Raw genomic sequence first — 22828 nt, forward strand, 5'->3', positions numbered from 1 at the left:
TCTGAATGTGGAGCAGAAATCCAGACTCATCAGACCAGGCAACGTTTTTCCAATCCTCTATTGTCCAGTTTTGGTGTTGCTGTGTGAATTGTAGCCTCAGTTTCCTGTTCTTAGCTGACAGGAGGGTCACCCGGTATGGTCTTCTGCTGCTGTAGCTCATCTGCCTCAAGGTTGGACGTGTTGTGTGTTCAGAGATGCTCTTCTGCAGACCTCGGTTGTAACCAGTGGTTATTTGAGTTACTGTTGCCTTTCTATCAGCTCCAACAAGTCTGTCCATTCTCCTCTGACCTCTGGCATCAACAAGGCATTTTGGTCCACAGAACTGCTGCTCACTGGATATTTTCTCTTTTTGGGACCATTCTCTGTAAACTCTAGAGATGGTTGTGGGTTAAATTCCCAGTAGATCAGCAGTTTCTGAAATACTTAGACCAGCCTGTCTGGCAACAACAACCATGCCACGTTCAATGTCTCTTAAATCACCTTTCTTCCCCATTCTGATGCTCGGTTTGAACTGCAGCAGATTGTTTTGACCGTGTCTACATGCCTAAATGTATCGAGTTGCTGCCATGTGATTGACTGATTAGAAATTTGTGTTATGAGCAGTTGGATATATATATATATATATATATATATATATATATATATATATATATATATATATATATATATATATATATATATATATATATATATATATACACACACACAAGCAAGCACAGCTGTTGGCACCTTCAGTTCAAAACAGCAGTGTTTCCTCTCAACAGCTTGTCAAATCCCATTAGACAGTAAGACTAATCTGAAATATTTATTGACCTTAAAAAAAGCAACATCCATTTATTTATATCATTCTGTTTCTTAAGCTGAGACTCGGTTGCTATGAGGTAACCATGGCAATGCTGACAAGACTGCTTCTGCCAAACATGTTGAGCAGGACACTCAGCTCATCAGAAGCAAACTGAATGATAGTTTCATTACTTGCGGCTGGACTGAAGAGCCTAATCCTCATGTTCAGGAAGCTTACAATAGGAATATTAGGAGTGTCATTCATCACAAATGACATGAGAGAACTTAATTAGCCTCATTAATAATAAGTACCCAGCAGTTTCATGTGGTCAATTCATGGTGCGCCTGTTTGATCTGAGGTCTTAAACTGATCCATGTGCCCTCTTGGTCTGGTGTTGAACTTTTGACGTCATGCTCTGTGTTAAGCTACATGAGAAAAAGCTCAATAAACTGGGTTTGTTGGAAAGGCCCATCTCAGGGTTCCAAAAATATAAATTTAGACATAGTGGGTTGAAAATCTGCCTTGAAGACATCTTTGGTTGTTATTATGTTGAACCATATAGGTTGAATGATTCCGACATTAGCGGCTGTCTGTCATTTCTCTCCCGCCTCTAACTGTTAGAAGACAATATGCAGAATGTGCTAGAGGAACAACTGTGATGAAAACCGCCTGTCAACATGCTGATGGAAATGCTAATATTGGCGTTCACAGTGTGTTCCTCCTACACAGGAGTGTTACCAGAGCATGGTTTAGACTAAATATGCTGTGATACTTGCGCTTTCACGAGCCGGTGTATGCTGGTAAATTACAGCAGCAGGGAGTCATGATTCCTGACTGTACAGATGAAACTCGTCAAAGAATGAGTAGGAGGTTTGTCAGGCCCGTACATGTCATCATGTCTTCAGTATGAAACTAAAACTCTGAATGTCTTTTCCTTTAGTTTCAGTACTTGCTGTAGTTATTCATTGGTGATGCAATGATCTCCAAGCCGTCGAGGTCTTTACAAACATACCCAGGCCCACATAGTGGCAGAGAGGAAACACTCAGGATCTGCTTTTCTCTTCTCTATCTGTCTGTAATGTTCTGTTTTCACACCCCAGCAGCACCAGAAAGCAACACTTTGACAAAAAAATCTGTTCCAAAACTTGACATGCATCACCAAAAAAAATGTTACAGATAAGGTGTTCAGCATTTTCCTAAAAATAAAAAGTCAACTTTTACAGGAAAAAATATGACCTGCTTAATCATCTCCTATGCATCTCTATACATGTTTGTCAGTGTCTGCATCTGCCTCAACCCCCTCCTCTGCCTGTTTGTTGATGTTTTGGTTGTGTTGGGACATTTCTGGGCAAAGAGTACACATGGTTACATCAGCCAATCACACCTCGCCCTCGGACAAGTGACTTCAGCTGTGTCCCAGTTCAGGGGCTGCAGCCTATGGAGGCTGGATTTGAAGACTGATTACGTCACAGTGGTGCGTCAGAGGCTGTCCCAATACGGAGGCTCCTCCAAATGCGGCCGACGAATCCGTCCTCCGTTTCAGGGCCGCGAAGGCCGGCTTTGGTGAATCCTTCATGGCCTCACATATCCCAAGTTTCATTGCGCATGAATGCCGAACATGATGGACACGGCCGAACTCCCAAAGGAGTCCTGTTTTATCCAGATATGAAGGATTTCTGGCAACAACTATGTGATTGTGTTTGTAAAACGTGAAAGAATATTTTGTTTTTCTGTGTGAAAATGTGTTGTTTGGGCTCTTTTCAAGTAATATACTGACGAAAAATAGTTCTTTAGAAATCTTATTATTATTATATAAAATAATGTTCATACATGTAAATTCTCTTGGGAAAAAAACTTACTTGGTGTTTTTATTTATTTATTTATTTTTTTTTTATAGGGAATTCAAAAAAGACATTAAATCATTTGAGCAGCTTTTATTTTATACTTATTTATCTATCATCCCCCCAGCACTTGATCAAATGTTGAAAATGTACGTTTTTGCCTTACTCTTATGTAAATGGTGGTTCTATACTATATCAATAGGGATAATAATAATGCTGATAATAATAATAATAATAATAATAACGCAAAGTGATAAAAAGATAGTAAAAATCATTCTGTTTAAATATGAGGTTTGGGTTTACGTGCTCAAAAGTAATGTAAGCCTGACAGGTAAGGGCGGCGCTGTGTGATGTCAAGGGTGACAAACAAGAAATGCTTTGTAGACCAGACCGTCTCAATTCAGTTTGGCCTTTGCGGTCTACACAGGCTACAAAGGGTCCTCCGAAGGCTACAGCCTCCGTAGGCTGCAGTCCCTGAATTGGGACACAGCTAAAGTATGTTGATGATAGTAAGTGGAAGATGCTAATCAGAGCAGCTACAATAGTGGATGTAGCATGGGGGGGTGGGGGGGGACTTGGCTTGACTTTCAGGAACTTGGAGAGCAGCATGGGATGAAGGGCAACGCAAGTTAGCTTTCTGCTAGCCAGGTATATGTAAAATACCCATGATTAGTGTGGTCTAACAAACCAAGTGAGGTGCACATATCCCCCAAATATTTAAATCTTTACACATACAGTATTTGCAGTTTAATTCAGATTGTCTATATTCATATTTCTTTCAGTTTGGTGGATAAACTGTGTTGACTTATGGGAGCGTAATGGTAAAATGTCAATTATTTCAATTTAAAATCTTGTTCTTCAACAGTTCATACTGCTGCTCAGGTGAGCTACATGATCACGTGCAGGCTATATGAGAAGTGGCAAAGCGCTCTTCCAATCCGGGTTAGACCATTTTGAGCCCTTGCAGACTCATGCACTCAGACACTTTCCAGGTGATCTCAATTAAGTCTGTAAGTGCTCAGGGCTCAGGGTTTAGGGGGACATTGAGATTCAGCCCATGCGTTTAGTGTCCACAAGCTTTTACCTGAACAAGAAATCCTCAACAGCCTCCAATAACGTCACAGACACAAAGGTTGACAACTTTTTACATCTCTGCCGACAGAGTACTGGAACAGCATGTTCATATGTCTGCTTCCAGCATCATCCCAGCTGTCTGAGGGTGTGTGTTTTACCTCTGGACTACCTGTGACCCTAAAGTAACACTCCACCATTATTCTTCACCAGTATACTCTTAATGTATTCACTCCTCTGTTATGTTCAACATGATTTGTAGCATTCTGTCCTGTGCAGTATGACTCACCTCCTCCTCCCTCCCAGTCTGCTCCAACCTAAAGCACTATATGTCACTTTAATTCAGCACTCAGGGATGGATGGCTCTGTCATGACAGCAACGCATGTCCTGATCTCTGTCACGGCTGATATTCTTACTGTCCTCTCTTTGAACTTTTGACTCCAAGTTTCCCAGTGCCCCACTGAACCCTCCTTCATCATCCTTCATCCTTGCTGTTAAAATGTTGTGGTCCATGTGGAGGTCCTTCACCACAGACTGCTTTAAGTAAAGGTCACTTTAGGAGCTATAGGAACTTTGGATGATGCTTTGGATCAGACGAGGATTTTTTTTAAGCTCTTAACTGTTGGTTGTGATGTGTGGATGTTTATCCAGAGTAGGACTGTAATGATGAATTGATAAAATTCATAAAAATCGATTAGTGAAAGCGTCAACAACGTTTTACCATAATCGATGCACCGTGCTGTGCCACTGGTGTATTAGTTTGTTTTCAGTTTATTCCTCTTCTTCCTATTTGTCGGATTATCTAGCGGTTGGCAACGAGATGAAGGTGCATTACCGCCACTTACTGGACTGGTGTGTAGATTACCTGGGCTGTGGGGCTGGATGTGTCACATGTAAACAGATCAGCGTGGAGGAGGAGAAGCTGAGCCAGCAGGTGAGGGAAACAGAAAACACGGGAATAATGGCAGAGCCGGAGAAGCCGTTAATCCAAAAATTTCCAGAGTTTGAGAGAATTTATGTAACACAGAATGTTAACTGCAGTGCTTGGACAAATGACCCTTGGCATGGCAGTATGACTGCAATGATCCAGCACTTAAAATGTAAACATGTTGGGCTCATCATTGAAATTGGTACCAAAATCCCACATACACTCCTTTCATATGTTACGAAATGCATGGTATGTCTTTTAGGACTCGTTTAGTCTTTTTATTAAACCCTCACCCCGTTTAAAACCACAAGGAGTTCATCAAACCAGCATTAGCGTTAACTGCTACAGATAGGGGTAGAGCAGAATGGGTGTGCTGTTTGACCTGGTGAAAAGATTGAGTGCACATTTTTATTTATTTGCCTTTTTGGCCCAATAAGTTCTTAATCTGATGACATAACAATATTTTTTCTTTAAGTGACAATACATTTAAATCACTTCTAAACTTTATAAATGAAGCATCTGGTCAGTTCAATTATGTTCAGATATGTTGTTTCTTTGTATATACCGTATTTTCCGCACTACATGGTGCTTCGGAGTATAGGGCGCACCTTCAATGAATGGCCTATTTGAAAACTGTTTTCATCTATAGGGTGCACCGCATTATAAGGCGAATAGAGTAGAAGCTATAAGTGGCTGGGGTTGCGTTATGCATCCACTAGATAGAGCTGCGCTAAAGGGAATGTCAACAAAACAGTCAGATTAGTCAGTCAAACTCAGGCTACATCCACATGGAGCCGCATATTTTCCTATCCTACTATTTTCTGTGCCGTTTTCAAAAAAAGTGTGCTGTAAAGACGAAGCCGTTTCTGACGTCCACAAAAGCCTTTTCCAGAGATCAGTTCAAATGCCAGACCTTTGGGGGGCGCTGTATTGCTCTAACAAATAACAAGAGAAGAAGCTCGGGCCAGCCTGTGAGCTAATGTTAGCACTTAGCAGAATTCCTCTTTACAGGTTCTTACTGCTTACCGCTGTTACTCTGGCGACGCCCTCTAACTATGGTAGGGCTATATAAGGCGCATCGGATTATAAGGCGTACTGTCGCCTATTGAGAAAACTGAAGGCTTTTAGGTGCGCCTTGTAGCGCGGAAAATACGGTATCTTTAAGCAAACAATAGTCATCAACTAAAATAACAATGCATGTTTGGTTTTTTGAATTTTACTCATGCATTTCATCCTTTCTTTTTTCCGATTCATCGATTAATCGTAAATATAATCGTCAGAATAATCGATTACTAAAATAATTGTTAGTTGCAGCCCTAATCCAGAGTTGTCAATTTCCACTCTTAAGAGACCATTATTGGTCATTCTTACTCCCAGAACCACCCGTCAAAGTGCTTGGACAGTTACGTTGCTGTATGACAGTAGAAGAGGGACAGTCTATCTTCTCCAGTGGTGAACTGGGGACAGTGATGTGTTATGTGTTGTCAAAGACTTTTGTTAAAATGTGTTGTACTGGTATGAGTGAGTGAATGAACCAAAGCTCTGCAACTGACGTACAACCCCTACTGTGCTGTAGTGGACAATTTACTTTGCTATCCAAACTCCCTGAAGGCAGACACGGCACCTGGATGTAAGTGTGTGAGAGCTCGTTATGGTCTGTAACAACCCAGTGCAGTGAGGATACAGTCCAGTGTGTGTAATACAGATCTATGTGTGTTTGTCACTTTGAATACCGACTGAAGTTAACAGTGTTGTCAACACACTTCACTGATAGACCACACAGCTGTCAGGTAACATTAGGCCTCAGCACACCCAAAGTTTTCATCTCATGTAGACACACACTCGCCTCGTTCTCATCCCCCACACACACGAGAACTCTGCTTCTTCTCACTGCTCTGAGGCAGCTTGGTTTCAAGTCATCGCTGGAACAAAGACACTTCCAATGTCAACAGACGAACAGAACTTTCCATCTGTGACTGAATCTTTCAACAAGTGTAAACAGGCCGAGCACAAAGAGGTGCAACATGTGGATCTGAGCGACCGTGTTCGGCTCTTCATGCAAAGCAGCCATTCTGCTTCAAATGAAAGCTTTTAAGACAACTGATTAAAATACTGCATGCAAGCATTAGCTGCTCTGTGGGTGCGTGATGACCTCAGGACTGGTGTCATGTCATATCTAAAGTTCTGTGACACTGAACCAAGTTCACAATAACTACAAAAAGTTGATACAGGAAATGTTTGTGCACGGTAAGCTAAGGTAAGGCAGGGTAAGGTGAGGTGAGGTGAGGGTTGGCCTGCTCCCCTCTTCTCGTCTGCACTCCCTTGCTTGCTCCACTGTCAGTCTGTATTAATGCTGCATGCGTGTCATTTGGGAATAACTGTCAGAAGGACTTGACGGTTGAAGTGATGCCTTGGTGGTGTTCTGTCGTTGATTCAAGTCTTAACCTCACGTTGCTTAACTTTCTTCACTGATTGAAGCAATGCAACAAAATGTTACCACCTTGTATTGACTTGAATTACACAAAGATAACTTTTCGAACAGAAATCTCTAAAAGGTAGAAAATGAGAAAATAAAAGCAGATGAGAATTTCCCCAAATACTAAAAATCATTGCGCTCAGAGGCTGCTTGGATAAAATATATCAGCACTAAATGGCAACGGTCACTAAACAGAGTTTTATTGCTTATAAAATATCACATCATATCCTACTTTTATCACTTCCTCCCCCCTCCTCACCCATCCTTCCTTCTTGTTGTCTTTATACCCCCCTCTTGTCACATTGCTCTCTTACCTCTACCTCCCCATCCACCTCCACTCAACCCTCTCCCCATTTCCGAGTTTTGCCCTACACCCCACCAAGGTGATATAAAGCCCTCCCAGGTGCTGGTGTCTTATTAGATTCTTATAGGCCGCCTCTCTGAGCTCCTCTCCAATAAATCATTCACAGGCCCCATGGCTGCACTTTCCTACAGCTGCACCTGAATAACAATATCAACACACAGCAAAGACTGAGCTCATGCTTTCAAGTAGCCCACAGTGGGGAGCAACTGTTAGCGTTGTGTATGTTACAGACTGTCCTGTGTGAACATGAGAGGGAGTACCTGGGAATAAATCAATTTGGAGTTGTTATCGATATTATTAACATAATGAAGCAAGCCGTGTTTGGACTTTAGGGACGTTCTTAATTGAAATGGTTGTACGATCTTATTAGTCATGCTCCTTAGCAGAATTAGTCCTTGGCTCAATAGTGAAACTCAGACAGTAGAAAGGAGGAAGTTGTAAAGGTGTTATCTAGCAGCAACCATGCAGCCACAAGAAGTGAAGCTGATGCAGACGTATTTACACTTTAGAAGTGCCCCACCAGGCACATTTTAGGGTGCGGCCACACTGTCCATTCCAACTTAACCCAAACACGCTCCAACCAGACGTTGCCCTAGATCAGTGTTACCCAACCCTGTTCCTGGAGGACCTCCTGCCCTGCATGTTTTAGGTGTTACCCGGCTCCAACACACCTGATTCAAATGATCAGCTCGTCATCAAGCTCTGCTCCAAAGTCAAGTTAATTAAGCAAGTGTGACCACAAGCTTTTTGCGCTCTAATTTTATCTCATTTAAATAAGATTCTGAAATTTTTCACATAGCAGTATGAGTAAAAATATGGGGCACACAGTCGGACATTTAGAGAGACGCTTATATCCACATCTGTCTCTAAAGGCTTCTTCTTCCATCAACATATGTCTGGATGTTGGGATTCTAAAGAAAGCAATGCTTGGGGGAAAGTACGTCCATCTGGCCTTTACAAATATTGAAATATTCTTTCTTTATACCCGACACAGCTCCGTCTGGATCTGTGTGGATAAAAATAAACAGGAACTGAAACTCTTTATATGCAAAACTTCTGCATACATTTAGAAACACTGGGTTTTATTCAGTAGAATACATTTCTCAGAGGACTGACAAGTGTGTCAGAAACCAGCAGGTATTTGGGGCTGTAATTAACACCAGGAGAAGGGGGGAGGAAAATCACACACCACATGTGCTCCGGATGGGACCAGAATCATTGAATATGCATTATTAAAATGATCTTACCAACGAAACAGAACTAAATCTTGGCCAAACAGGGCTGGAGACTCATCTGAGGTTTCCTCATGAAGAACAGGCGTAGAAGCATCTTCCTCTTTTTCTTTGACTGATACCACAGTAAAGGATTCTCTCATTAGAGATAGCCAGCCTCCCATCAAAGAAAAGTCTATTTAATGTGTTAATCTGGTTTAACCCCGCTTTGGGCAAGGTATGAAATCATCCTCCATGGAGGGATTTTATGCTTCAAGAGAACATTTTTGCATTGCAACAAGAGCTTTGCCGAGCAGGCATGCTTTATTTTAGCAACGACCTGATTTAAACGCACTCACACCAGAGATAGGCTCAGACCAACAGGACCAAATCTGATAGTTTGGTTCATGTTTCTTCAGTTTAACCCAAAGATATAGTGAAATCAGTGAGGGTGGCCTTGTTTTTCTTCTTTCAACTGCTTCATAGGGGTGAGTTTCGGCAAAAACCTCATAATACAATTAACATCAAGATACTTGGGTCATGATACAATGATATCACGATACCAGAATATTGTGATATATTGGGATGTTTGATTGGAAACAACTTTTCTAGGTTATTGTGTTTGAAATAAAAGAAGTCAGATGCAGTGTTTCATACATACACGTAACTTGAAAACATAAAGTGCATCAAGTTTGTGACTTTAACTACGATGACATTAAATTAATGTTACATAAAAAATTATTGGTTGAAAGACGTGGTCAGTTGGCGAAAACTGATAAATGTCACTTGGTGTAACTAATGTTACTAAAAAAGTCTAACTTGGCACAAAACACGACTACTATATTGTTCTATTACTCTACTAAACTGTAAAAAATAAACTTAAAATGATTTTACACTACAAAAAAACTGAGGTCTTATCAAACGTTTTGTCTTATTTCAACTAAAACATGTCTTTTTTATAGCTACATTCAACTGATAGGTCCAGAAAATGTCTTGTTCCATGCTATTTATAGACAAAAAACAAGGTCTGAACTGCCTGAAACATCCAAAAAAAATCTGCCAATAACAAAATTTTGCTTGACACTAGAATAATGTCTTAATACAAGTAACTTTTATCTTTTTACATTGGCAGATTTTTCTCAACTTATTTCAAGCTAAAAATACATTTTCTACAGAAAATAGGACAAAAACACTAGAAAATATTGAAGTTTTTTTGCAGTGTAAACTAACTGATCCAAGAATAGCGAGAAAACGGTGATGTTTACAGCGTCAAACTCACATCTTCAAGTTCAGGAATAGGAAATTTTGAATATACTTTGAGATTATATTTCAATTTCAGTTTCAGTTTCAGTTTATTTCGGACAAAGAAAACAGTTGAAAATAAAAACAGTCAATTTAGGGGTACATCATACCACAGTTGCTTATAAATACTTAATGTTTTATTTTGTATTAGTTTGATTTAGATACACTTTTTGTTATACTGGTTAGGATACAATACTGCTTAGGATACAATCTGTTAAACCAATCAAATCCGGTCCTGCTGTTTTGCCCTCCTCCTGCTCGAACATTTCAACGACGTGCACTGCCTCTGACTCAATGTGTGTTCCTGAGTTTAGCAGTGAACAGGTTTGCACTCTACCGACTGCCCCTCTTGACTGACCTCGGGCCTGTCCCCTCTGACGCGATGAGGTACTTGGCTCTGGGCTGTAGTCCGGATCAGAGTCTAATAAACTCTCACCACAGGGGCTCTGACAAGCAAAAAAATATTGTGATATTTAGTAAGTCCTAGAAAAAAATGTACATGTACTATTTGTATAATAGCTTTACCCCTTATATCGTGTCATAGATAAAGTGGATAATGCTCGCGTGACAGTTGCGTGTACTAACTAATTGTTATTTGTTTTCTAACTTTACGTTTTAACATTTTGGTGTTTCCTTGCCTCTAAATGAGACATGACTCGACATACTGCAAAACATAAAATGATGTGCTGAGTCCGTCTTTCAGTCATTCACAATCATAGTTGCGAATCAGCTGCGCCCGTGCATGTGAGCGGGGGCGTTGCTTTGGAGGAGCCCCAAGGGGAGGGGGAGGAGGGGCTAGGTGGAGTCCTGACGAGATGCTACATTCAAATTCATGCTACTTTTTCAGGACTGCCAACCCTGCCTTTAAGAGTTGAAATACTGATATTTTATCATAGGTCAAAGTTTTGCGATATCTTGCTGTATCAATATTTTTTCACACCTCTACTGCTTTATGGTACGAACATACTGTAAATCACCAAATGACCTTGTTTTTAAGCAAAACTGTGAGCAATTTTGATGTGTGTTATAAGTTAGTTTGACAGCCATAGAAGAAGACGCTGGAGCAACTTTGTTAATACCTCTGAGTTTATAAGCGGTGCTTCCAGGCCAAGGACGCACAGGTTTTGTCAGCAACGGTGTATTACCCTCAATGACGCTGTTCAGTGGACTACAGAGCAGCTGTGCTGTGAGATTGGATTGGTTCTGCTGCACATTAAATGACTATTTGCATCACTTCAGCATTTCTCCACGTCTCCATGTTATGCCACAGAGCTCCGTTTAAGTCTTTAGTCACAAGGTGGGGTGCCGAGATGCTATTTTCAGTTTTCATTCACACTGAATGGTGTCCCTCTGAGCCTTAAGTATTTGAGTCAAAGTGCGTGAAATTGAGTTCAGGACCAAACAGCCTAAACACACCGTTGTTGATATTTGTACACATGCAGGTGACTTTTAAGCCGTTCAGTGTGCTGCAGCTGAGTGAGGAAAAGTATCTAACCTGCAGGTTGAAGGAAGTATTAGCAAAGCAGTCCAAAGAAAGTTTGTTTAGGGTATGAATAAGGACGCTATGTGCAGGATATCACACATGCTTTACCTGACAAACTTTTTGAGGAATGGACCGAACCAGGGTATGAACAGAACTTCCATCTATCATCACTTCTTTAGGAATTATTGTAACAAACTTCACATCTTTTCTTTCTCACTGAGACATGTTCTGCTGAGTCATAAAAGTTCAGACCACTGTGTAAATGTAGACGTCCAATCATTTCACATCCACTGCTCACAAATCAAAGAGCTGTTGATCTGATCTGTTCTGCTTCAGACAAGTTGTTGTTTGTAGTTCCGTTCTGGGACGGTATACAGAAAAAGAAGGTGATGGGTTTTATCTGAGATCAATGTGGACAGCAGTCTTTTTCTAACAGGCTGGATTGATAAGCAGTCCCAGCCGCTGAAAGTGACAAAAGACTCAGAGAGACAAAAGGCTGGTTTCCAAGAAGCTGTCAGCAGAGAGTTATTGAGTGCTAAATTTACTTCTCACCTACTTTTACACACACACATACACACACAGGAACACAGAACAGAGCCAACATGTTTCACAACAAGTACACTAATCCAATAAAGCAACTCACAGTGAGCTCAACAAGCTTTAAAAGTCTCATTCAGAAAACCATTTAGCTCATTTTGTCTGTTTCATTTGGCTGGGACTAACTTTCCCACGATCAAAACCAGGATGTCTGCACTGCTGTAGTATTTTGAGAGTGAAGAGAAAATGTTACTCCATTTTGTTTGTGTTTTAGCTCTAACTAGCAGAACAATGGCTCCATGGAAATCAGACATTTTTTTGGTGGATCCAGGAGAGAGGACAACAGGCCGAAGGTGGAAGAGGACCAATGCTTTGGATAATCCAGTTAACTTTGGTCAAAGTTAAATTCCTAAGTTTAGATAATTAGCAGCTCTACCAACTCTGACTGAGACGTTGACTCTACCAGTGAGCCACTTAAGCAACTTGAGCTTCACCTGCTTGTCCATATATGGGGGCCTCTTGAATAAAATACTTCAACTAATCAATCAATCAATCAATCAATCAATCAATCAATCAATCAATCAATCAATCCATATTTACTTACTTTATCAACAAGGTGACATAGCATGGGTGTTTATAAAATATTTGTATCAATGATTCCTTTGTTTTCTCATTTTCATCCTATTGTTTTAGTTATCTTTGTATTTGGAACCGTGTTATGTCTCATTTGTTAGCACCAAGCTGGTTATGTCTAACCTTGCAGAGCAGGTGGACCTGCCGGATTCAGTTCCTGAACTCCTGCAGGTCCATCTTGTCAGGCTCCATTGACCAACAAATTCACTCGGCTAAATTCTGACCGGCCCAATCAGGGAAGAGAGGCAGGAGACGTGGGAGCAGACGTGACGTCAGCAGACTTTCGTACTTGTCAGAGTTCCTTTGATTCTTAAGTCAAATTTATAAAAACGGAAGCTGTCGTCTAATGCCTTTTTCACAGCTGTTTCTTGTGATTCAGTAGTTGTTCATCAATTGTTTCTCAGAAGCATCGGCTCACATAAGCTACGTCATACCGGCATAGTGGCTTGATGTGGATTGGTCCGTGGTGAGTGTGTTAATCAGAACGGTCGTCCAATCACCAGCTGCTGATTTTTTTTAAAGTCCTGCCTCTGAAAACAAATCGGAAGAGCTGCTACCCAGATGGACTAGTGAAATATTTCCGTGGGGGATATATGAAACTGTTCGTCTGGCGTGTCAGGTTAGGTTATGTTTGCAGTGGTGTTTTTACTATTTTTGTTTCCAAGTGTGTCAGGGAATCCTATGTGTAACTATAGTTCCATTATGTACCCATGCAAGTTCAGCTGTTAGAAGCCCATAGCATGTTGTTGCTAACCAGTGCTAAGACCAATGTTACCTACGAGCTGAGGAGGAGGTGAGGACCACGTGCTGGCACTGTGGTGTCTAATACCATTAGCTTGTCCTTTTATCCATCGTTGTGGGGAAAGTAAAATCCATCTCCAATAAGATGGTCGAGGTAGCCATGCTAACCCAGCACCTGAGGGAATACCAGAGGGCAGAGTAGCATCATGCTATTCACAGATATGGCTAATCTGAAGCGAATGGAGCAAACACAGGATAGGAACGACACATTGAAAGAGCTTCACCTGCTGTGAGCAGACAGGATCCAGGAGACAGAGACTGAACAGACTGCTGGGGAGGCTCAGTCCTGGACCCTGTGGAGGTGGAGACTGGCTGACTATGGAATGATAGAGTACCATGGATAGAGAATAAAGTACAGCCTATTCTATTCTATTCTATTCTATTCTATTCTATTCTATTCTATTCTATTCTATTCTATTCTATTCTATTCTGAATTAAATTAGAGGGGAAAAAAACATGTAGCTGAAGTTGCATTAAGTTGACAGCTCACATTCAACAAATAAGCAACTCCAGAATATTTGATTTGGGAGACTTCTGAAGCCTTCAAGTGGCTAAAATTAAAGATTACCTCAAGAAGCAGCTCCATTCAAAGTAATATTTGTTTTGCTTTGTTTTTGGTTTAATTATGTAATGATCAGGTTTGCAAGTAAAGGGGAACCTCTTTCCAACATTAAAACACAACACTATGTTTGAATCTTTTCAGAGCACAGATTAGGAACCTTTTAGTATCATTAATATTTCATTTGTGGAACAAGTGAAGGTAAGAGCTAAATTTATGTGAGGTACGGCTCATGAATATGTAACAGTGGCCTAATTCCCCTGCTGTGTCCAGGCCTGCATCAGGCACGATGCATTGTTTACGAGTGCACTTCCCTAATATTATCACTTTCTGTGTGTTTCACATGAGGAAACAAACAGCTCTCTGGGCTCTCCCATACACACCCATTTCAAACACACACTCAAACAAACACACACTGGTGCTCATTCTTTTCCTTTGTATTGCATTAGCGTGCCTTAGGCCAGTGTGCTGGGTGATGAGTGATGTCATCAGGGCTGCTGCGGGGAGCGGCCAGGCGAGATGGCCTTCCCCTGCAGAGAGAGGCCCTGGAGAGAGATCCCAATTATGTCAAGGAATCATGCACACACACATATGCAGACACGCATACACACACTCAGCAGGCACGCATAGAAAGTACCCACTGTCACAGTCTCTGATAAAAAAATGACACGGCTCAGATACTCCGATCTACTGATGTGTTATCTGTAGAGAAACTGTGACGTTAGATAGCCTGTCTGCCAGAAAATGATTTGTAGCATCACAAAAGAATCCGTGTCCTATTCACAGGGATGTACTGATAACAAAACCTCACAATATGAGAATACTGGATAACAAGAACAGTGTGACATTTCTTTATATGTTAAAAAAGACAATGGTTTGGAAGCAAAATGCTTTTTAAAAAAATGATTCATAGAGCTCTACATGAGCAGCTCATGAGCTCCTCTCATCTTCCTGTCTGAGGCTTTGTGTAACTTCAACCTTTGGCTCTCTGTAGAGAGCTGCTCGCAGTGTGTGACCTGTGATTTCTCTGCTGACAGCCAAAGAAAACGGCTCTATGTCTGTGACACACATAATTTTATCTCTCCAGCTCTCGGCTCTCATTAGGAAGTGAACCTGTAAACGCTCCTTTAGAGTCTTTTGACCTGGCTGCACTTTTTTCTTTTCTCCAGACTTTTCAGGGAGACACTTTGCCAAACAGCGTCTCTTCATACTCCCCCTTACACCCATATTCCTCCGAGGTGTAGGTCACCACAGTCGGGAAGTGTTTGCGTAATGTCTTTGTTGTTTGTCTATCGCCTTTTTCTCCTGTCTCTTTACTTGACGTGGGATAACCAAAATGTTTCCACGAATCAGATTTAAAAGTCGCTGGAGCATCAACAATTTCTGAATCGTCTCCCTGTTCCTCGCCACCGATGACATCGTCTGTCATTTTCACTAAATCTGAGGCAGCGAGTAGAGCTCTGAGGATGATGGGTATTCAGGGGATGTTGGTCTCTTCAGTACCCTCTTCCCCTCACTCTGCTCCACTGGTTCTGAAACAAAACCACTATTTTTGGCTGAGAGACCTATCATTTCAAACACAACATCCTGATACTGATGGCACTTTGATTTCTTGTTCCTAAGCGTAAAAAGAATTAACTAAACACTGAAGCCAAGCTGGTGTCAGACTTTGGGGCTGTGCAGGGATGCTGCTCCCATTCAGCTGACTAACTACTAGGGTCTTGTATTATAAAGTTTATCATCAAGGTGTTGGAGTGGTTTTAGGTCAGCCTGAAAGAAGGCCAGTCGACATCTTTCAGATCAAACTGGGAAAATTATTTATTTGTGACATCCTGAAGTCTTTTTAGGGGTTCCCCAACAACCAATAAGACCCCTGTGCTTAGTGTTGGGGTCTCTCTGCTAGAGCAACCCAATCACTAAAAGCCACGTTTCCACCAAGCAGTTCGGTTTGGTTTGTCTCTGTACAACACGCATTTTGTGATGTTTCCTTTGACTAAAACTGGGACAGGTCTCCAAATTACCGACCCGTACCGTAACACTTTTTGGTGCCCTTCTGTTGGGGTGCTACACATACTGATCCAATCCCAGAAGGTGGAGCTAGAAACATTGCAGTCCGTTGATTGGTGCAAAGAATGGTCACTTCCTGTGTGTCAGCGGGCAGTGTATTTCTCCTGGTGGCACACAGCCTTCTTTGAAACAAAGCTTGATTGGTCTTTAACAAAGTCACATGTCCATCACAAAGAAGACAAATTGCTTGTTTTGTTAAATTTTTGCTCTTTACTATGTCACATTTTCTTATTGTTGGATTTATCAGCTGTGTCGCGCTGCTATGGTGTCAGATATTATGGAGCTGATGAGGCTATCAGGATTTGGCTTATAGGCCCCCTACGAAGAACGGCACGGTTGGCTGTGGAATCACAAACAGGATCAGGCTTTACTGATCCAACCCGTACGGAACTGTACAGATCCAAACTGGACTGGTTGATGGAAACAGAGCTTAACATTAACCCTTCTAACATATCACAGAGAGAGCAGTTTTATATGACCCTTTTACAAAGATTGATTTTCATGTAAACACTAGATGCATTTACATGCAGTCGTTAACCCTTTCATATATGGAATATTAGCAATAATCCTTTTGTAGCAATGTGAACACCAGGCAAAGGTGCCGCCCTGTTGGCCTTGGCTGCCTTTTGCAGCCGCCCTCTCCTCTTTGTTTCTTGTAATTTTTTTGGTCTCTTTTTCAGAGTCTTCGTATTTGGCGTGGATCATCACTTTGTATGGCTCATTTGTTGGTCATGGACACTAAACTTTTTGTGGCTTCAGTGATATTTTTACTATTTTTGCTCCTGTGTTTGTCTGGAGATCCTACATGTAACCATGGCTGCATTGTTTACATGCAAACTCAGCTGTTAGCAGCCTGTAGCATGTCAATGCTAACTGGTGTAAGGCCCGATGTCTTCCCATAATGTGATGAGAAGGAGGTGAGGACGACCTGTTGGTTCTCAGGTGTGAGCTAAGAAGTGACGGGATCAACCTGTCCTTCCATCCATCGTTATTGGGAACATAAGATCTATCTCCAATAAGATGGACAAGCTAGCTGTGCTTACCCAGCACCAGAGGGAATACCAGAAGGCAGAGTAGCATCATGCTATTCACAGACATGGCTAACAGAGCTAACACCAGACACCAACGCCACAATGGAAGAGCTTCACCTGCTGTGAGCAGACAGGATCCAGGAGACAGAGACTGAACAGACTGCTGAAGAAGAAGCTCAGTCCTGGACCCTGTGGAGGTGGAGGCTGGCTGAACTGGAGAACGATGGACAAGCTGTCAGCAGCTATTTTCTTATGGACCTTTTTGCACTTTCTATACACTTTCTTACTTTTGTTTTCTTGATTGCTGCTTTGACTTCAATTTCATTGTACTTGTTACAATGACAATGAAGTTCTATTCAAAGCGGAAATAACACGCATTGCGTCATGATGTTCTAAGTGCGTCAAGATGTTACACGTAAACAGGTTTCAGAAACCAGAATATTGACCTTAACCTGAATATTGACTGCATGTAAATGTAGCTACCAACACCTTCCATACCACGAGGACCTCTAAACCCAGATTCAACACGTGTTTGTCTCAAATCATGCTGTCATATCTCTTTTACTTACCCACTGCTACGGCTGGTAGGTCGAACAAATCCAACAGTCAGTGCATAAAAATGAGCATTTGGTGGCTGCTGGATGCTAATTTCCAACCCTGCAGGTGTTAGGGAAGTAAATCTCCCCTGTGTGCAGTAAAACCAAAAGCTGTGTTTACGCTGGTAATGGTGGTATTACAGAACCTCAGCAGAGTGTGACTCCAGTGATGGTGCTTAAACTAATTTACCGCCCACCACTTGTTGTTATCAGTCAGATTAAACTGAATAATATCACTAATGGAGAGGAACAAGTTCTTCTGCTTTGTTACTAACTGTGACATTTTCTTCTCCATTTATCACAGCCATGCTCCACACACTGCTTCATTAAGTGCTCATGACTCAGAAGTCTCTGTTGTAGACTACTTTAAGTCTTTAACCTCTCCTGCTAGTCCCCAATGTCTTGTTTCTTTTGTTTTTGTCCCAAACTGCTGACGAGAGTAGCTTTAAGGGGGAATCAGTCATGTGTCCTGTCCTCTTCAGTACATTTACACGCACAGTAAAACACGGTAAGTCTAACTAAAGCTTGATTATGAAGTCTAACCCAACCACTGTCCTTGTTCGAGTGTAAAAACTCCAGACTGGAATCAATTTATTGACTAAAGTATGTCTGCTTCCAGTATGGTGGGCAGCAGTATGCCTTCTTGCTGACCTATAATGTCACATACTGAAACAGTCCAAACACTGGTTAGCTGGAGGAAACTTTACAGCTATGTGCCTCTAGCACTGATGAGTATACAGCTGTGTCTCCTTAATTCCTCCCCTTCTTCCTCAGTCCTGCTTTTGTTCACTACACGTCGTACTCTCACTCCTCCATGATGTTCAACGTCTGAATAAAAGCCTAAAAATGAACATGTGCCAGTTTGGCCCGGCTAAGATGTACACATGTAACAAGCAAGAGAAAATTATCCTACAACCACATAATAATTATACAATTTACTACAATTCGACTTATTTCGCAGATGCTTTTGTCCAAAGTGACGTACAACACAAGCTAGAACTTTGCCTGAAGTAAAAACTGAGTGCGATGAAGTGCTTCAAGTTATTTCGCGGAAGGTGCTGCCACCTAGTGCCAGAAGAAGAGCAATTGCTTTTTTTGTTTTGTTTTGTTTTTTATTTTTTCATCTGAAAAAAAAAAGCCACAGCTAACCATGACTGAAACGCAACATCAACAATATTGTTAAACCCTGAACAACATTCAATGATCAGTGCTAAACATTCACTATGAGCTGGGTCTGACACCTTCTGATTCCTCTGAGGACAAACAGGAGGGTCAGATTAAGGGCCTAAGTGTTGTGTCTAAGTAATTAAGAAAACAATAAAGAAAAATAAAAACAGGGCTATTTTTCAAGATTAAAAAGTAACTTTTATCCCCCAAATAACAGTTTTTGTTGGTGTTTTTTAATTTTTACTGTAGTGAACTGAATATTGTAGTAGGTCTGGACAATTAATTGGATTTTAATTGTGATTTCAATATTGCCATTTTACAATCATAAAAACAATATAATCGAAGAAAAACAATTAATATGCCACACAGTGTAGATGTATGCAAGTTCCTGTGCTTCATAGCTCTTCTGTGTTCCATGTGCAGCCACAGTGAGTGTGTGTGACTTGTGTGTATCAATAATACTGTATGTGCCACTTGCTGGTTCTTTACAGTTGTGTTTAAATCAGTACTGAATTTTTTGAATAAATGAATAATTGTGTATATTAATTGTGATTTCAATATCACTTAAAATGATCGGGATTCTTTTTTTTACCATAATCGCCCAGCCCTATATTGTTGGGTTTGGGCCTGTTCCAGAGGGAAAGTAGATTTCATCAGGGTCTGACAAAGTCTTTCAGCACTTTGAAACAAGAAACTTAACATTTTCATTTTTATGAAATGATCAAAGTACGTGATGTCTGATTTTTCCACGTTGTACAAAAGAAGCAAATTGAATGTATCAAAATCAGAATGTTAGCAACATTTTTAAGTAGGGCTGGGATGATATGCTTTTCTTGCGATTCAATTCTATTATGATTTTTGGGGTGTGGATTTGAAATTGGGATTCTTCAATATTTATAATTTTTAGTTTGCTTCTTTAACACCAGACCATGTGAAAAAGTTTAATGATGATGACAATGTCTACAGACTATATCAGGAGCCATATTTTTCCATAAAATGCACATCACATGAGCCAGAGAGAAGCATTTCACCTTCTGCTGGAGAACAGTGGTAACCTTTTTACAATCCAGTTTATAAATAATGACTGAAATGAGGAATTTGAATTTGAAAAGAAAAAAAAAAGAAAATCGGTTTTTGGACAAAGAATCCTGATTTTGATATTGTTTAACAAAGAATCTTGGTATTTTTGATTTTTGATTTTTTTCGTCCACCCTTACTTTTTAGGGCTTTAGATTAATCTATAAAAACGTGGTGTGAACTTTTAGGCCTGAGGTATTATCCACCTTCACAACTCAAGGTGTAAAGCGGTTACGATGTCAAATGTAAACAAAGTGCCCTTTTAACCAATCAAACAGAACATCCTTGGTTTGCTTCTGGAGCTTGTTACAAATGGATCCTTTTCAAAAGCTTTGTCTGATTTTTTACAATATGTAGACTTTAAAAAGCCCCAAACTGTTTAAGAACCAACACCAGCTTTCACAGGACCTTTAGGAGCACTTATATCAGAGCTTTTCAGGGAACAGTTGTTTGAGGAAGGTGCGGCTATCCTCTGCTAACACAACGATGCTCAGGGATAAACTATAAAAGACTCAATGATTAGCACCAGAAAACCTTACTGCCGTACTCTCCCCCTGTAGTGAAACCAGCTTTATTGTTCTGCTTTAATGTCTGTGCCTCTGCTGCTCTACCTGCTGATAAATCCAGATATAGGAAGGTCTCCATCACATCGCTACAGACAGCTCTCTCTGTTTTATGTTCCCCACATCGTGAATCATCATCACGTGTAACATCTGCAGTAATGTTGCTGCCGGTGAGCTGTTTTAGCTCTTATTAGGAGTTTTAAACTTGCACAGAAACAGTCTGAAACCATACCATCAGCAGGAACACTGTGTGCCCGTAAGTGCTGCCACAGGGTCAGATGCTAGCCAAGTGATTTGCATCATGAGGAACAAAATAGCCTGTGATTATATTTTCCTCGGCACTGCTCAGCAGTGAGAAAAGTTTGAGGATTTTCCTCTGGAGAAAGCTATCCTGCAGAAAGATGTGAGATTTACAGTCTGCAGCTCCACAGTTTGACTCCATCTACAGCTCTGGCTCCAATCTTAGACTCACCTTCTCGTAATAGTCCACGTTCTTCTCAGCAGTGCATATAAATGCTGATTTGAGGTCAGTTCTCATGCTGTCTTGCCAGCGGGACCAGTCTCCCTTCAAGGCGTTGTTGGCTTGTTCTACCCGGTCTGCCAGGCCATCCACCTCCTCCTGCAGCTGCAAGTCAAACACACCAGACAAACACCCCAGCATGATGAATTCATCCTCTGTTCAACAATACTAATAAATGATTTAAAAGTGGTTTTTTTACAGCATAAATGATTGAGATACGTTATCAAGTCTCCTTCATTTAGCCATGATTCAAGTTTCATCTTTGAAGAGGGTTATTTTTCTTTCCCATATTCTAAACATGGATAAAAAGCACTAAGGCTGGATGTTTAGACTGAGCGTTTTTTCAAACCTTCACACATTCATATGTTGCAGAAATCCTTGAATCTGTCTTTAAACGGGCTAAAACTGTCTGTTCTTCATGAGACTTGCTGAAATGATGTCATTGCAAAAGTGTTCCCCAACTAGTTCATGATTTGAGGGCTGGGCCTCTGATGACTGTCTTTAACAAGCATCAGTTGCTCCACTTCTGCTCTTAGCATTCACCAATACACCAGATGATCGGCTCAACTCTTCTTCAGTGGATATCTACCAAAAGCTGCTTCAGGACAAGACAGTTATAGCGCCAACTAACAGGCCTGGCATGTTTACTACGGTGTTTTCAGTCCCTCAGATTTTGCGTGTAATCGCAGATTTTTTCAAGTGTTTTCGGATGAGACATTGTCGTGTAAACGGGGCCTAAAAACAACAGCATTTGTGTTGTTTGGACTTACTGATCCTCTTATGAACTTGGCCCCCCTCAAAGGTTATGTTCAACCCTTTGTCACCAGTTGTTGAATAAGGCTTTTATCACCTTTGTATTTTATCAAAGGTAAAGCTGTTTTTATCTTCAAAGCACTGTGAGCAAGTTGTCGCGCTTATATTTCTTTACGCCTGGACTACTGTAATGCATTTTGTACCCGCATCACCCATAATGCACTTTCACTGATGATCCAGAACTTTGCAGCACGACTTTTAACAAAAACCAAAAAACATAAATGTATTACCCCAACTCTTTTGGATGGGGTAATACGAATGGATTTTAAAATTTGATTGTTTGTTTTGGACTGGACCCAGAGTTCATCCTGGACTTCATCCAAAACCATACACCAGCGTGCACCCTGAGGTCTGAGGGCCAGCTCCAGCTCATGGTGCCCAAGACAAGACTCAGAACCAGGGAGGACCAGGTGTTTCCTGTGGTGTGCCCTATGTCCAGAAAGCTCCCACAGTGGAGTGTTTTAAGTCTCATCTCAAAACCCATTGCTATTCTTTGGCTTTCAACACTGCGTGAGTTGTGAGGTCCCCTTAGCCTTTTTTGTTATTGTGTTTCTATTTTTTTAGTGTTTATATTTGTTGCTTTTAGCAACTACTTCCTATTTTAGTATACTTTCTTAATGTTACTAGTTTTGGTCTTATAACTGTTTTGTTTCTATGTGATTTTTTGTGTAAGCAGTTTGTACCTTCATAAGATTACTTATGATGGTATCTTATGATTAACTTCATAAGCCGCCCTGTTGTCCATGGCTGCCTTTTGCAGCCGCTCTCTCTTCTTTGTCCGTTTCTTGTAATTTTTTCGTCTCTTTTTCGTAATGTTTGTATTTGGAGTGGATCATTACTTTGTATGGTTCATTTGTTGGTCATGGACACCAAACTTTTTGTGTCTTCAGTGATATTTTTACTACTTTTTCTCTTGTGTTTGTCTGGAGATGCTAAATGTAACTATGGCTGCATTGTTTACATGCAAACTCAGCTGTTAGCAGCCTGTAGCATGTCAATGCTA

General features: G+C 40.9%; 1 protein-coding gene across 2 annotated transcripts in view; it reads right to left on the reverse strand.

Moving 5' to 3' along the window:
• snx7 (sorting nexin 7) overlaps nucleotides 1-22828 on the reverse strand; it is a 70237-nt gene that overhangs the window by 14063 nt on the left and 33346 nt on the right. For both annotated transcript variants that reach the window (XM_074694084.1, XM_074694085.1), the window contains exon 8: nucleotides 20965-21117. In XM_074694084.1, coding sequence (XP_074550185.1) covers nucleotides 20965-21117 — 153 coding nt within the window. The remainder of the gene's footprint in view (nucleotides 1-20964; nucleotides 21118-22828) is intronic.

Source organism: Halichoeres trimaculatus, unplaced genomic scaffold (assembly GCF_033239565.1).
Source record: "Halichoeres trimaculatus isolate MK-OKI-2021-1 unplaced genomic scaffold, fHalTri1.1 fHalTri1_scaffold_18, whole genome shotgun sequence".
NCBI classification, from domain to species: Eukaryota; Metazoa; Chordata; class Actinopteri; order Labriformes; family Labridae; genus Halichoeres; species Halichoeres trimaculatus.